We start from the raw sequence: 16,833 nt of genomic DNA, 5'->3' as shown, positions 1-16,833 counted from the left end.
ATTTGCACTGCGGAAAATCCACATTCCTTTCCAAAAGCACCACTGGGCCACATGAAAGTGGTACTTAAATAAAGATTACACCAGAGTCCTGAGCGGTGAAATGTGCAAGGAAATGTGTACACTCTGATGACAAGAAATATATTTTGTTAGTAACATAGTATTAACACAGTGTAACCTACTGCTCAGTGACATCCCAGAGTATATAGTGTTTGACAGAAAATAAGTTCTAAAATAAGCTGTCCCAGTCTCTCTCTCCATATTCATCTGTGTAAAGATGCAGGGGGATCTGCATTTATTATCCTCCTACTGCAGTGCCAGTAGGTACATTCTCTCCAGGAGGAAAAAACTGTCATAATAAGATCATGACAGATGATATGTATTCTGACACAATGCTGTGCATTATTCACAGCAAAGTCTCCCTTTCCCACTGCTGTGTTACCATGCCAGTAATCAAATCATTATCAAACAGCAAAGAAAATGTGTCAGAAAACCTTGGAAATATTGATCAAATCAACGCGTGTTTGGTGCTATGTTGGTTATTAGGAGGTGCTCTACTTTGAATTATCATTTTAGCACTTGTAGATGATTAACCTGAGGTTATACAGCTCTGAGAAAGGGAGTGGCAACTCCAAACTAATTAGTCAGAGCACCCACCACAAGAATTTTCTCTGTGAAATATTGTTGTAATGTTTGGATGTTTGGGTTTGAGGGCATTTGAATTGGTTTTCATTGTTACAAAAATTTTCCCACTGCCAAAACTCTGACTTGCCTACTCCTGCAACTTAATTTGCGTCATTAACATTTTCAGCTCAACTCCTTCCTTCCCTGTTATGTCGTAAGAAAATTAGAAAATCAACCATTCTATTCTCACTGACTCCCAGACACACACAGCCACATACACACACTTAAAATCACATAATCACGTAAACTCTACTCCTTTGAGGCTTCCTACATCTCTTGTTTTGGAAAGCGTTAAAAGAGCGATGCTGTTAGGGCTGCGGGGTGGAAGAGTGTAATCTCCTTTCCCCCTAAGTCATTAATAATATCAGCCAAGTCTGATTACGTCTGGATGAGCTCTTTAGAGCGTGAGAAACCAGGACAGGTCATTTACACCAGACAGTGTCACAGAGCCTAAAGAAAAAGGAAAACATTAGAATTCTCTTTAAAATGATGTATCTAATTATTATTATTATTATTATTATTATTGAGGCTTAAAGGAACATTACAGTGTAGGAAAACAGATTTGCTGGACCATGATTGGCAGTGAAATGTGTAACAACCTGTCAAATGCCAAATAACAAAAACTATTGATTTACATGAATGATTGTGAAGTGGAGCATTGCATATCTGTAGTTAGTGATGTTATGTGCTCTTATGACAGCTTTCACATTTCACTGAGTCCCATAACAACACTAGCTGACTTAATCAGATGCAATCTCCACATGCCAGTTCTGCCAATAGTTGTACCATATAGGAGACATGCGTCCATGGAAATATTGAACTGAATGTCATCCCACCTGCCATCCACCCACCATGCTCACCCACACTAACCCATAAAAACTCATATTTAGAGAATAACATATTTAATTGCTGTTATTAGGTGATTCCATTTTGATGATGGTGAAAAATTTTAATTTAATTTGAAAACCATCTATGTCTATCATATAAAAAGACACCCAGACATGTGGGAGTCATAATATTTAAATGCATAAATCTTAACGCACAGACTGGATACTCTTGTTACAATTAGGTCAGAAACTTCTCAGAGGCTGATTGAATAAGAACATTTCTAAAAGCATGCTTTTAGCTTTCTCAGTCTCAGATTCCCAAGATAAAAACACAATTTACAACTCATCTCTGTATGTAACATTTACAAACCTCACTCCCAACCTTTATTCAACAATTACAGCTGGTCTTGTTTGGAAGTTCATCATAACCACGCATGCATTTAGAGGACTGGAGTTTGGTTGGTTTAAATAAGTATTCCATTATCCTGAAGGAGAGTGGCTCATCTAAAGTTAGCACTGTGATTGCAGAGATGGTTCTGTTATTCTACCTCAAGCAAAGTGGTAAACATTTCCAGCTTGAAGACTTTCAAACTTTGAGCATGACCCTGTAATTTTATGGATACTAAATCATTACTATTTAAAAGTCAAATTCAGTGGATCTCATCATACTTTCTGATGGCATCTACATCTTCCATCATTTAAGTAATAGCTTCTTCTCTTTCATGATAGCTAACATTGTCACAACAAATATAATTTACTATTACTAGAAGCTATTTTAAAAACTTGAAGTTCACTGTTTCGGACTAAAAGTTTGAATAAATCAAGACTAATAGCCCCCAGCTATGCTAGCAGTCCTCTGAGGCTGTACTTGAGTTAAATGCTCACATCAGCATGGTAACATTCTCTCAATGATGCTAGCATATCGATGTTCAGCAGCATGTTGAAAATTTTCACAGAATAAGTGAAACCTTTGACACTATGGGGAAAGTCAGGCGATCACTACTGTCAATAAAATTAATCTTCGGGGGGACCAGGAAAATCTGTACCAAATTTATGGAGTTGAGTAGTACTGAAGCACATACTGTATGTTGTATGTGTTAAGCGTGGAGCAGGGTGAACAGACATCCAGTAATCATAATGCTCCAGTGGATGGGAAAAACAGAAAACACTATATATTTATAGGATGGTATTTTAATTATGGGGATAAATTAATAAAATGGCAATTAAAATGGTAATAGCTATATTGTGAAATACCATGTATCTTCATATTTTTATTTCATGTCTCTATTAGCCTTCATAGTCCTGATGTAGGCACATATAGTTGAAAGGGTACGCTGCCGCTACAATAACTCCAGTCAGATTCACAATGATGGATTATAATTAAAAAGAAAATTCAACACTAAAGCCTTCATAAAATGTTGTCTCTAATGATAGATGTTTCAACTGAGACAGCAAAACAAAGCTAAATATCTCTCTGAGAAGGAGTTAATGAATGGAACAAGAAAAGAGCAAACTCTGTTGCCTTATTGTTCTTTTTAAAGCCTTTAATCATCACAATCAATTTTAACAGGCCTTTGTTCAGAAAATTTTTCATTAAAAGGAACTCATCTCTTCTTCTCTACACAGATTTCATTTCATGGTGTCATGATGCAAGTGCTGCTACCTGAGGTGATGACGTCAATGGTAAGGATAACTGCTTCTGTGGTAGGGGAATAAGGAAAACATCTTTGCCGTTCAGTGCGTGCTGCATCTGAACACCAATAAAAAAATTACCTTTTCAGCATAAATGGCTTTCTCATTGCTTTGTAAGATACATTTTAATTGTTTGTTGTCCTTATTATTATGAACAATCAACCAGAAACTATTTGCCACAGAGGAAATCAGTTTGAATAACCTGATAAATTTCAGTCTGCCTGGCTGTAGAAAATCAAATGAAGGAAATGAGGTGTGTTTGCTGTTCATCAGCAAGTGGGTTATTTTTAGGCCTTGGTCCAGGTTGTATCAGGTATCACATTTTACTATGTAGATGGTTATGTGGACTTCTCAAACCCCACACTGAAATCTGTCAAATTACTGATGTGGCAGGTCACTGAATATCCTGAGAACAATGTAAACCCATGTGTCACACATTGTCAGACAGTTTTTGTCATTTAATATCTTAAGATGATATCCTACTGAATGAATTACTACCAACAACAGTCTTTTCTGTTTTCCACTCTGACAACAAGAGGAAATTACTTGCTGTGTCATTGTTGAATTTCATAAGTCCCTCTGTCAGTCAATGCTGATGTTTTGCAGCCTGCTGAGAGAAAAACATCACATCTCTGCACCCAAAAATACGAAGCCAGAGTGATAATTCCCCTCTCTGCTTTGCCAGAATGTGAAGAATACCTGTTTCTGTGTCTGTGTGTGAGTGACTGCATGCCAGACATACAGTAGTCATAGTCATATAATCATCGCTGCATATGTGTTTATGCCACTGTTTTTTTTTCTCGTTCCTTAAAGAAACAACCATTATTCTGACAAGAGGCCTCTCTCACTCTGCAGGAGACCTACATTCAGCTCACTTTCTGTGAAAGCCTTGGAGAAACTGTTCATTATAGGAGGAATTGATGTATAACCACACAAACATTAATCAAACCAGTGAGCTGCCCTGAGATTAAATGTATTTCACTTCCACAAGTTTTACAAACAACATAATCCAGGCAGCAAATACATTTCTTCCTGACATATGCTGGCTAAAACAAATTGGTAGTATGTTAATGTAATTTCTAGGAGATGAGGGTCCTCCTGGCATGAGGAATGAATTAGAACGAATTAGACAGTCTATACTTTTGTGAGTGTACTTTAATCTAACTCTAGTGTATAATGAGTGTAAATGGGGTATAAGAAAACTAACTAGTTTATCCTCCTAAGACCCCAACTCTTGCATGGCGTGCATTTTTAATTTCTCTTTGATCTTTATTCTGATTGGGACCTGAGAAAAATGATGTCCACATATGAGGACATTAGTTTTAAATTTTGATTACTGAGTGGCAGTATAATATCCTCATATGTGGTCACCAGGCCCTTGTTGAGAAAAAGTTAGTATTGTGGTCTAGAGAACCCAAAATGTGAGGTCCACATATGTGGACGCCAGGTCCTAGGAGGTTAAGAAATCTAATCTTAAAAACTTCAAAGGCTCTCCCCTCTCTTCACCTACAGTATACACATAATGAGGGCAGAGACATTCCAGTGCATAAATGACAGAAAATATCATAGTTTATTCACTATCTTCCACCTCTAATGGGGTATGAAATTAAGCCTGGTTTTTTAAGGGTAAAAGTCATGAGAGAGAAATTTAATAGAAATGTCACTGCTTCTCAGTCAGCTGCTTAAATTGTATTTCTGTGGTACCATACATCAGGGCCCCTTCACTGCCTCTATGGTCAATAGCATTTGGCAGGACAATATTTAAGAAAGTAGGCGCACCAAGAATATTTTGGGCAATATTGGAAGTATAAGCTGCTAGAGCAAGCGGTCCGCAAATATTAGTATTACACAAATTAAAAATGATCTTTTTTTTTTTTTTTTTTTTTTTACATAAAATGTATTGTCCTCTTCTATTTTTGGTTAACCACCTTGCACTCACTGCTACAACAGCACATTAGACATTTCAGTGCACCTTCCAAGTTCAATTTCAGTGTTGATTTAACTGTCATTATTACAGGCAAAGACCTTGCAGAGGCTACAACAGAGTGATTACTGACCGAGTTACACTTGGACAAATGGATGTATTTAGACCAACTCAACATGTGACTAGAATGCGTATTGGGAGGGCGTTTGAGCAAGTGAATTTTAATCTATCCTGAATACGCATGCATGCATTTTTTCATTACCTTTTTTTTTGAAGATCAGATCATTCATTCAATCTGCCCCAGCTGCATGAACTGACTAAGTTTAAAAGTGGTATAAGAAATTTCTGCAGCTCCTCCAAAGTTTCCTGAGCCATTTTCCTCCCACTGATACTCATGTACAACAAGCAAATTACTTTTTTGTAAAGCAAATGTGTCCCCGGAATTGTATCACAGAAGGCAAGCAATGCAAATCTCTTCTTAATAATGCAAAATAGGTAGACAGATACCAATATAATCCTTCTGTGCAGAGCTGGCCACAGTTATGTTCATACAGACTACTAGTGTAAAGAAATGTCCTAGAAAAGTAGTTGTTAAAAGATGCACCTGCGGGGCTGTTTTCCTTGGCTGACTGTATATTGCTGCTGACTAAGTTTGCCTCTCTGGGTGTTTTAACCTTTCAAGCCGTATAGAGCCCCAGAAGAGCCTTTTGCTCCAGGCTCACACCTGCGCTCCAACTGAGAATCAGGACAACAACAGCAGCAGGGGCCCTCAGTACAAACGCACACACACACTGGGATAACTATTGACAAATGCACATACACACACACATCCCATAATAAGTCAAATGCCTTCATCCAACTAAAATAAGCCACACTGTCAAGTTAAAGACACAGGCAATACACACAGTGACCAGCACAACAACTGTGACTGAAAACAGCTGGGAGAGGGCTACCCTGCCACCATCACCATTTTACCACCACATTTCTTGCTGCACTCTGGCAACAGTGTTACCATGGCAGCCATGGAAACAGAGAAGATTCCCCCCCCCACTCAGTCCCACTGGAATTCTGTCTGCCAAAGCAAGTCTTTCTGTCTTCTTCTTTCTGTCTCTCTGTGTCTGTATTTTCTTCAGTTATCCAATGAAATCCTTTATCCCAGGGATAAACCTCTGCTCACACCAGCACGATGTGTTTAAAGGAGATTGATAAAAAAAATAAACAAAATATCTGGACATCATTATGGACATGCAAATTCATGTCCATAACAGTGTCTCATTTGCATCTCAGCTGCTGTCAGTCACAACAAATGAGAAGCCAATTTGTGAGATCTGTTTTTGTAAGCATCATATGTAATGTGCAATTTTGTGCAAAGTGGAATTTCAGATATTTGTGTTATTTCAGTTTCATTGCTTGTCTAATTGTTGGACTGCATTCCAATGTGGCATACCCACATAAACTGTATAGTCCATTTACCATTTCTCTCATTTTTACATTTATCCTTTGATGCATTTGTATGTGTGCCTCATCACGTTTTCATTTCCCCTCTTGGTTGCATCACAATTAGTGTGGGTATCCTAAGAATGGTAAAAACACAGCAGTATGTTAGATAGTGCCTATGTTTTCCTTGTTAAGTGTGTATTCACTACCTTTCCTGATTCTAAGAGCCCTTATCTCCAGCTCTTCACAGAGCTGCCTAATGGTGGTGCTGAGGTCCACATGACACCACCCGTAGTTCACAACAGTGTATCAAATAAATTGTTTCTTATAAAAGATGCAGTATTTTTAAATCTCCATGACATACATTATCTATTTCTAATACTCTAAATATACTTACATATACATCTCTGAAGTCATATCTCCATTCACTCAACACTTTATCAACAAATGAGGCTCTTCTCTTACTTCCCAAATGTGGGAAGGGGGTAGATACAGGTAGTTAGAATGGCCCTGTCCCCCAGGCAGCAGAGAGAATAGCAACCTTTTTTTCCTCCATATGTGGCTGCATTTATGGCTCGTTCTACTAGAAAACCTGTTTAGCTGATTAAAGAGAACAGAGTAGCGCTTATATCCAGCTTATAAATCATCTTCGGGAACAGGAACAGGAGAGGCGCTAACAGCTGCTAAATGTCTCTGCAGACTAATGCTTATGCTTGTATTATATCATCAGCAAGATGATGCTGTTTGCTTGTTTGCTCAATATGGCTAATGTAGCTGCTTACTGTACTAGTTACTCACTCAGTCCAACATATTTCCTACGTTAGCATGCAAAATATTGTGGAGGGTGCATACCTGTGTGTCTGTGCTCAGCTGAATATAAAGGAAATTGCCATATTTAAAGTGCAGACTGAATATACTCACTTTGGCTTTAAAAAAGTGCACTAATAATGACTTTTGATAGGGTGCAGTCTGCATTCAGCTTATTGTATAACATGTTGCTGTTTTTCTCTGCTTGCAGGGCAAATAGCTGATGCTTGGTATTCTGCACCAGATCCAACATAAGAGCAGTACACAAGCGTGAGAGGAGGCCAAGACGATGTCATGGAATCACACTGCCGGGTCAAAGAAGAGCTAGAGGTGATCTCACAGTTCTTTATCATAAATGTCATATGTGAAAAATGTTAAAAGGCAGCAGGAATGTTTTGTAGGTAGGCTGCTTTTCTTTGTGATGCATAGATGAAGCAGATATATCACAGACACAAGAACAACAGTCAGGGAGGTAATTATGCAAGAGATCTGAGACATTTACTCACACACACACACACACACACACACACACACACACACACACACACACACACACACACACACACACACGCAAAGTGGACCCAAGAGTAAGAGACTTAGAGGGCACACTGACAGTCTTACAAGCAACATGTTTTATTATTTAAACACAACCTAAAGCCACAGTTCTCTGCCTTCCGCACTGGTCGTAATGTTTAACTTGGTACCTGGTTCACCAAGGAGCTAAACCTGTAACTTATCTCTTTCTGCCAAAACAAGATTCACTCACTGTGAATAGGGTGACTCCTGACACTGAGCAGATGTAGTGTACTACACACTCACACTCACACATTTACACACAATCACATGCACATTTTCCTCTCTCAGACTGATTAGAAAGATGACTGTTTGTTCACTCCCAGCGGAAGGAAGGGTTATTATACAGCTGAGCTATCACTCTGTTACAAGGGCCATTCTTAGAAGTCTCCAGAACAATTTTGCTGCTGTGGCTTAATTTTCTTTATGTGATACCATGGTGTGTGTGTGTGTGTGTGTGTGTGTATGTGTGTGTGAGTGCGAGAGTGTGAATACTGCCCATGCACTACTAAATATTGTCACGTTTCATCCATGGAGCATGCTGAAGTGAAAGACAGTTTCTCTAAAATTGCACCTGTCAAAATGCAGGCTAGAGCATATGCATCAAAATGTACATAGTTGTGAAAGTCTGTGTTGTTAATATGGGTTTTAAAAGGGCTCTCACAGGGTCCATTCAGTATTTTAAAGTTGTAGGACTGAAATCAGCACTATGTAATCTATTTTTGAAATGTTTTTTATGCCTGTATTTGGTAGGGAAAGTGAAATCAGACAGGAAAATTGGGGAAAGAGAATAGGGGAATGACATGCACCAAATGGTCCAGCCAGGAATCAAACCGGTCACTAGCCGCTCAGGACATTTACGTTCCTGTGTTATGTGCCCTAACCACTCCACTATCGGGGCACCCCAACACCAATAATCTGAAAGTACAGGTTCAGACATTGCTTGGATGGCTGCCATCTGCAGGAAATGGAAACCCTCCATCAAATTAATTAAAACGTGCGCTCTCCTTTGTATCTCAAGTCCCTGTTTTGATGAGAGAGATTAAGTATAAATATCAAATAATGGGAATCATTAGGGCAAAGGAAATGTCACTTAGAGATGGATATCTGATGCACAGTATATAATGTATATGTATAGACTGATTGGCATCAATATGCATGTAATACATTTATGCATAAGATGGATACAGAACATCAGTGGTCCCATGTTTCTGGTCAAATGGTTTCCGGCCCCACAGCCCAGTTACATTTAAATTCTCCTTCATCAACACCACATGTCAAATGTGTTCTATTTTAAACATGATGTTACTTAAGACTACGGACATGTTGATTTTGTTACTTTTTGTAATTGTTGTTGATGTTCAGGCAAGGTCTCTTTTTCTGTAGCTTTGCTAAAGTCTGAATTTGTACTACTACCACTTGGAGTGTTTCAACCTTCTACCCTATTTCTTGTATAAATATTTATTTTTGACTTCTCTTCACACTTAGTAACTAGTTTTCTTGTATTCTCATTTGCATCTTGTGGTATCAAGGTTAACAACTGACACTGCCAATCATAGCTGGTGTTTATTGGTTACTGTTGCTCATCAATTTGTGATCCTATTAGTGTTTATTTTCCTTCTGAATACACATATGTGGATATATATCATTATTACAAATTAACTGGTCTGCTCCATAATCTTTCCAAGTGCCCCCTGGCAACTTCAGAAGTACCTGCTGGGATACACATACGTCTGGGTGGGTATAACTGCACTACATTTTCTAAACAAGTGCATATTCTTGTATTGCCCTTTAAAAAATTCCAGTGATGAGTTAATTACAATTCTTATGTGTCACCTGCACCCATTTGTGCACTTGAATGACCTACAGGATGAGAACGTTAAATTAAGCTTTTAGCTCCGCCCAGTGCACGTCCCTGTGATCGTCCACAAGGTTTTTAAAACCAATTCTTCTTTCACTTTTCAGGCAACGGCTCTTAGTTTTTAATCCCCAGTCATTTAGTTTCCACTCAATTTAATACCACCATTTTCTTAGCCATGTTTGTTGTTCCCAATACTTATACACCCACGCTCATTAAACAGCTGAACCCTAATTCTCAAATGTGCATAGGAGGGTAAAAGGGAAGATGTGTCAGTGTGAAAAAAAAAAATGGCCATCCCATGTTGGACATTGATCTTAATGAAAACAAATGCCTGTCAATACAAGAATCTCTCTGTATTTATGTGAGAGAGTGGGTTACAGAGACTGAAATGTGTGTGTGTTTGTGCATGCCTGAGTGCTTGCTGCTGGCCAATACCCAACAGTATGTTTGATTGCTATAACTAAATAGGATTTCCTTTCAAATGCACACTGCCCCACTCCTCTCCTGGAGCTTTCTATAAATGCTCTGTGTGGCCTGGTACTTCTCAAAATGATTTATGACATTGCTATTATTTGAAAAGTATTATAATCTAGTCATATGCCAAAGCATCCATGCGCATTAGATATGAGCCCAACTGAGAGCACAGCTGAGTTTCTGCAATGACGTCTGAGACTGCTTTTTCCAACCACTATCATTAAGATGGAGCACACAGATAATCAGTCCCACTGATTATGTTAGTAGTGACTGACAGTGACCTCACAAATACGATGATTGGTCCAAAACAATGTCAGGATTCCCGATGCTTGTTTAGTGCCGCTATAACTGACATTATGCTTTTGTGTGTGTGTGTGTGTGTGTGTGTGTGTGCGTGTGTGCGTGCATGCATGCGCCACATTGTTGTATCATATTTGTCAGAGCTATAACTTTGTTTTCAAATGTTTAATTTCATTTGCTAATAACATAAAAGGTCTATATTTGAATGCGAAAGTTCATTCCTGAACATGGAAACACTAATTTGACAAAAACAAAACACTCCTTTTTCACATCTTGTGGTCTTTTTTTCCAGAAATATTATTAAAAGCTGTGTACAAAAGCTAAGAGGTGGATCTAAGATTTTTTCAAGAGGGGTCTATATTTCCATTGTAGAATATTTCAAGGACCGCAAACAGCGTCTGATTGTGATTAGCCAATATTTAAAGCTGATAGGTTAAGAACTGCCTACTAGCAAATTAATTGGTAACTATTTTTATAATCAATTAATTGCTTAAGTCATTTTTCAAGCAAAAATACCAGACAGTGCCTAGTCAACTCTTCTGTTTTCTCTGTTTTATATTGTTGTAAACTGATTATCTTTGAGATTTAGATTATTGGTTTGTTATTTTCCAACATTTATATACCAAATGATTAAATTAATTAATCATGTAAGTAATTGTTTTTTGCAGCCCCCTCTTACAACAATTTTGAAGTTTGCATCTATATGCTGGGATTCCATAGTTAGTAGGGATTTTCAAGAAATAGGCCGAGCCATAACAACAGTATTATTTTAAATGATCTCTTTCCTGCTGTTCTCATACGGTGCAGTGATGCTTTCTTCTATGGATTGCTGCACAGCTGCATATTTTTAGCCTTCTCTCTCTCTTGTTTGTCTGCAGACAAAAGAAAATACAAATTTTTGTCTTGCTTCCCATGAGGTGGTTCCCTCATTTTGCTGCCACTGCTGTCCTGTATTTATCACCTCTCCCTTTTGTCTCTCACTTCTACCCTTTTCTTCCTCTCTTTTCTTTAGCCAGCATCTTTCCGATTGTTATCATGTGAAAATGATGTGATATGGATTTGATTGCAAAGGGACTTTTTTGGAAACTGAGTCTTGGGCAAGATTTTTCTCTCAGGTTGCATGCAAAGTCACACCTCATTTGGCAAGACTGGCAGAACCAAACCCTAATTGCAGCAATAACTCTACACTTAAGTGTCTGTATCCTGAAACTTAATATAGCATCTTGAGTGGTGGAGCTTGTTGTGGGCTCTACACAGCCTGGGAGTAAGTGCTACTGGAAAAGCTCAAGTTAGGGCAATAGAGCCGGCAGTTCAGAAGGATCCTTTGCTGTTGGGAGAGTGCAAGCAAGTGCTAACACATGCAATCACATAAAGAATGAAAAGGAGGGGGGATAATGGAAAATGAATAACCTTGTCAGTTCCTCCAGGAATTTGTAATTATGCAAATACAAGAATTAATACAAATTTCAACTAATCCTTGCATTATTTGGGAGAGCTTGAAATTTTGTCTAATCCCTGCAATACATCCACATAAGATTGTATAATTGGACAAACCCCTGTAAATTTTCCCAATCAAAACACTTTTCTGCATGAAATGATCCAATATAGTTGACTTTTTTCTATAAATGATCAGGAATGAAACCTGTATCATTGAGTTAGTGTTTTATTCATTTGCTTTACTGAGCTCTCTGTTGGTGAATTGTCATGTTTATTGAACTATAGCAGTGATCCAAATTGTGATTTTCCTTCTTTCCAGGCAGCCATTGGTTTCCATTCATAGTTTCCAGTGCAGTTTGACAAACTGTGTGTGTGTGTGTGTGTGTGTGTGTGTGTGTGTGTGTGTGTGTGTGTGTGTGTGTGTGTGTGTGATAATCTATCATAGTGAACATTACGTCTGCTTTCATTGTTGCTGCGGTCATGTTCTCCTTTTGTTGTAAGACAGATTTGGAAAGCCAATAGACACAAAGCTCACTGTTATGAATTACCAAAATCTAGCCAGTTTCAAGTCTGTGATTTTCATAATGTTCTGACATGAATAGAAACTAAATGATGCCTGAAAGAAAGGAAAGACACAATGAAAAATCTAAAACTTTGTGGTGTGCACTGGAAATGGTTGGCACCAATTTAAAGTAAAAATGATTTAAAGTCAATGTGATAAGTAAATGGACTAAAACATATTCACAAATATCACTGTTGCAGTGCTTTAAGGCTAAAATCTGCTTAACTTCAACATCTCAAGTTCATTTTACCCTCACTAGGAATAATTAAATCTTGTTTTTTCACGCTGACTTGAAAAGTTAAATTTTAAACATTCCTCATGTTTCATTGCGCAAAACAAAACATTGCATGCTGCTTCACAGTTCTTGAAGCTAAAGAAACACTGGTATTATCTACCTAAACACAAAGCCTTGAGTTGTTCTTGATTAGTTTGACTGTGTTCTTAATCATTATAATCATAACTGCACACATTTTCTCTAAAAGTAGTTGCACATAATGGCTCTTTATTGTTTCTGTGAGTTTTCTTAATAGGAGACAGACTCCAGTAAGATCTTCATTTTCACAGTTTGCAATAATGTCATTATATTCTGAGTTAGCTTTGCAGATGGTGGGGGATTTTGTACACAGTTTTACGGATGAGTCCACATTAGTAGGTTCATCATCTAAATTCTGCCACGATGTAATTACTCATGCATATAACTTAGGAGACCATGCAATGTAAATTGAAATTACACTGAGGAGAAAGGTTCCACACACACATCAAATTAAACTGGTTAATTTGAAGCTGAAGGCTCATGCACACTCATCAGGCAGTTGCATGATTTCCATTGGAGCCAATGTGGCAGCTGAATTTCCTGGTACATTCCTGTGTAGAGACACACATTAAAACAAAGACAACCAGCCTCAAAGATAGTGCCAGTGACCCTGTTAGAGTGCAAACATACCTCTGCCCATGTAGACAATTACATCATTTGTTCCATGCAGAGATTTTATTGAGCAGCCACATCACCAGCAAAGCAAAGCACTGACGTATACTAATAAAGACTGTGGCGGGAAGTATGGGCCGGTGGGCTGGTGGCAGGCAAAAGAATATACAAAAGAAAAAGACAGACACTCTGTCGCCAGTGGGAAGGGGAAAAGAGTTGGCTCATCTCCCTGTGAGCACTTGTTGCCATAGCAACGGGAGCTGGGAGTTCTGTCAGGTTGGCTGTTCAGTGGTAGGGTATCATGGGACATGAAAGGGGTCAGCAAGGGGCGTGCAACCTCACCGCCACCATAGTCAACCCTGTTTCCCCAACTCACACCTCCTTGCCCTCAACTACAGGCCCAACAGACCCCCTGCCTTTCATACATTCATTCATAACCTGGGCCACACAGATTTTCACCACAAACAGCAAAAGATCAGGAAGCTCGCAGTATGGAATTATTTACCAGGTCAGTAGTGATTTTACTGAATTATGATAGTGTATTCTTTAGTACCAGCTGGAGCACTGACCTACATTCATTTATATTAACTTGAACTGCATTTATGTGGACACTTTTAGACACCAGACCTTATCTCATCTCATCTCACCTTTTGTCTATTTATTATTCCACCCAAACACACATTTCTAGCCATTTCCCATTTCCTGCCTGACATAAACACACATTTTTCATCCTGACACACTCTTACAACACAATAGTTCTCAAATGTGCGTGGACGACCATCTGTCCTGTCCTTCCTCAGTCTCTTCTCCTTAGTCTATTAGGCTGACTATTCAGATTGCCAGTCTGATAGACCACTTACTCACTCACTGTGCATCCTTCATTGCTGGAGCTTTGTCATATGAGAAGGCAGAGGCAGTAAACCTTGACATTTAGCTCAGTGGGGGTCTTGCAACACACTTAACTGGAGTGTGGACTGATGATGGGTAGTGTTTCGTAATGACTGAGTAACAATGCTATCGCTGTGTTCCACACATCCATTCATACAGTGATGGTGTGATCCCTCTGTGTCAACATAGGAATGATAACTTGGAGGCAGAAAGACCCCCAATTCTGTATACTAAGGAAAGAGGTGTGTGTGTGTGTGTGTGTGTGTGTGTGTGTGTGTGTGTGTGTGTGTGTGTGTGTGAGAACAGGTGACATCTGTCACCTCGGGAACGTGGACATTCAACACAGGCTCATGCGAGCACTTTGGATGTTTTTCCAGGTGTCTGTAGAGACTCACTCTTGACAGTGGCAGTCCTGGTGCAGTTGTAGAGAATAGCCAGCTCTCCAAACACCTTTCCTGGCCCCATGGTGCAGAGCTTCAGGCTCTCCTTCGTCACCTCCACCTTCCCATCTGAAACATGCACAGAAACACAGGTGCACTATTAGGCATCATGCTATACAAATTGCACATTTATTTCTCTACCTGATCACTCAAGTGTGAGTCTACATTCAATATGTGCAGCAAACAAAGTTTCAGTGATGGAATGGAGTTGATGATAGGTATCTGAGGGCTCATGCTTCATTTTTGGAGGTACCCAGCAAGACTTCTCTTGACTCACTGGGCCAGAAAAAAATAAGATTATTTTGCAATGTGGATTTTCCAAGGGCTACTGGCCTCCTGCCAAGGCAATGCAGCAGCACCAACATGAGAAAAATCTACTTAAAGCTTATCACTCCGTAACTCACAGACATTGTATGGTTTGCCTTAAGATAAGGACCGTTAAATCAATATACTGCATTTGAAAAAGTGTGAACGTTACCAGGACTGAGGCATTCACAAAGAATGTTCTGAAGTATTATTATTACAGGATGTATGGCCAGATATGTTTCTAAAGTAAACAGAATTCTGCTTTGAAAAGGCATTACTTACCATTTCTGAATAAGAAGAATAATAATTAAGGAATAACTAACTTCTTTTCACCTCATTAAGCTAATATAATCCAATAACAGTGGGCTTTTGCCAAACAAAACAAGAGGCCAAAAAAACTAAATTCCCCATTAAAAGTGGATTATGCTGCTGCAGAGATAAACGGAAACATCTGTATGAACCTATGCAGAGAAGGGATTATGGGTAACTTTAGGAGCCACCGCGCACAAATCCCAAATCTCAACAGCTCATAGTGCCGACCTGTTATTTAAGCAAACAGACTGGTTGATCTAACATCCTGTCGGGAAGTTTTCTCAATTTTTTCTTTCGAAGCTTGAGCGCACATTTCATCAAAGTACTGTGATCTTCTAGCAGAGCACAGGAAACTAAATTCCTCTCAAAGGCACTTCACATTTCTGCCACACTGATAAATCCATATTGCTTTCCCATTAGTTTCACAGATATAGTAGTTTATTTACACTGTCGCTGAGATTAAATTGTTTGTTTTCTGATTTATTCTATAATCTCTTCATGTTTTGGTTTGTTAAACAGAAACCTGCTTCCTAGTATGGCTGTCACTTGATGTAGATGTGAAGAAACACGTACATGAATGTGTTTGTACAGCACCTGTGTATATATTTGTTTATGTGCAGCCCTGAGAAGCATAATCCCATTTTAAAGCAAGTTACTCCATATTATTATTTTTTAATTGTGTATGAGGCTCTTTACCACTGTGGGGGTCGTTTACCACTGCCGCTGTGTTCAGACAAGCCTCGTATAGGATGTATGCTTTCCTGGAATCTCAGCTATCCAGCGAGAGCATAACTATGATTCACAGAGAGCAAAGACCCCAAGAAAACAGTTATAGTCAGCTCTAGGCAACTGATGAAATATGGCACGATGATAAGAGCAGGCGAGTCATCCACAGAGGAAACAGTTCGACACGATATCTTGTTAGAGAGGGCTGTAAACCCCTTTGACAAAAAGCCTCACAAGAACTCGTCATGTTTCAGGACTTCACTTCATAGTTTTTGCACCTTTCAGTAATTATGGTGCACCTTCTTCAACCATGGTAAACAACAAATTATCCATTAACAGCCAGCATGAGGCTATACACAGAAACAAAATTCTCAGCTCTTAAAGTATGCCACCATCTTGCAATCTTCTTCTCTGCTGTTTTCATTTCTCGTGTTTAATATCCTTTCTTTCATGCTAGAGCTTTCCTGTTTCTGAAGAAACAGCTGGAGATCAAAAAACCAACTTAAATGTCTTGGCACCAAAGGTGGCATTTAGATTTTTGAGAAGTGCTTTGATGTGGCTGTGCTTCTTTAATTATCATCATCTTAAGTATTCATAAGACGTTTATTCGATTGATTGTAAACTAAAGCACAATACATTTCTGCTAAATCTCTCTTCCAGA

At 38.8% G+C, this 16,833-nt stretch overlaps 1 protein-coding gene across 2 annotated transcripts in view; it reads right to left on the bottom strand.

The window, feature by feature from the left end:
- The window catches only part of LOC111670023 (protein kinase cGMP-dependent 1), a 76,962-nt gene that overhangs the window by 35,243 nt on the left and 24,886 nt on the right, over positions 1-16,833 (bottom strand). For both annotated transcript variants that reach the window (XM_023426561.2, XM_023426560.2), the window contains exon 3: positions 14,784-14,897. In XM_023426561.2, coding sequence (XP_023282329.1) covers positions 14,784-14,897 — 114 coding nt within the window. The remainder of the gene's footprint in view (positions 1-14,783; positions 14,898-16,833) is intronic.

The sequence above is a fragment of the Seriola lalandi genome, unplaced genomic scaffold, assembly GCF_002814215.2.
Source record: "Seriola lalandi dorsalis isolate HSWRI2012SDOR001 ecotype SW California unplaced genomic scaffold, Sedor1 jcf7180002054832, whole genome shotgun sequence".
Lineage (NCBI taxonomy): Eukaryota > Metazoa > Chordata > Actinopteri > Carangiformes > Carangidae > Seriola > Seriola lalandi.
This window is presented reverse-complemented; position numbering and strand designations above follow the sequence as displayed.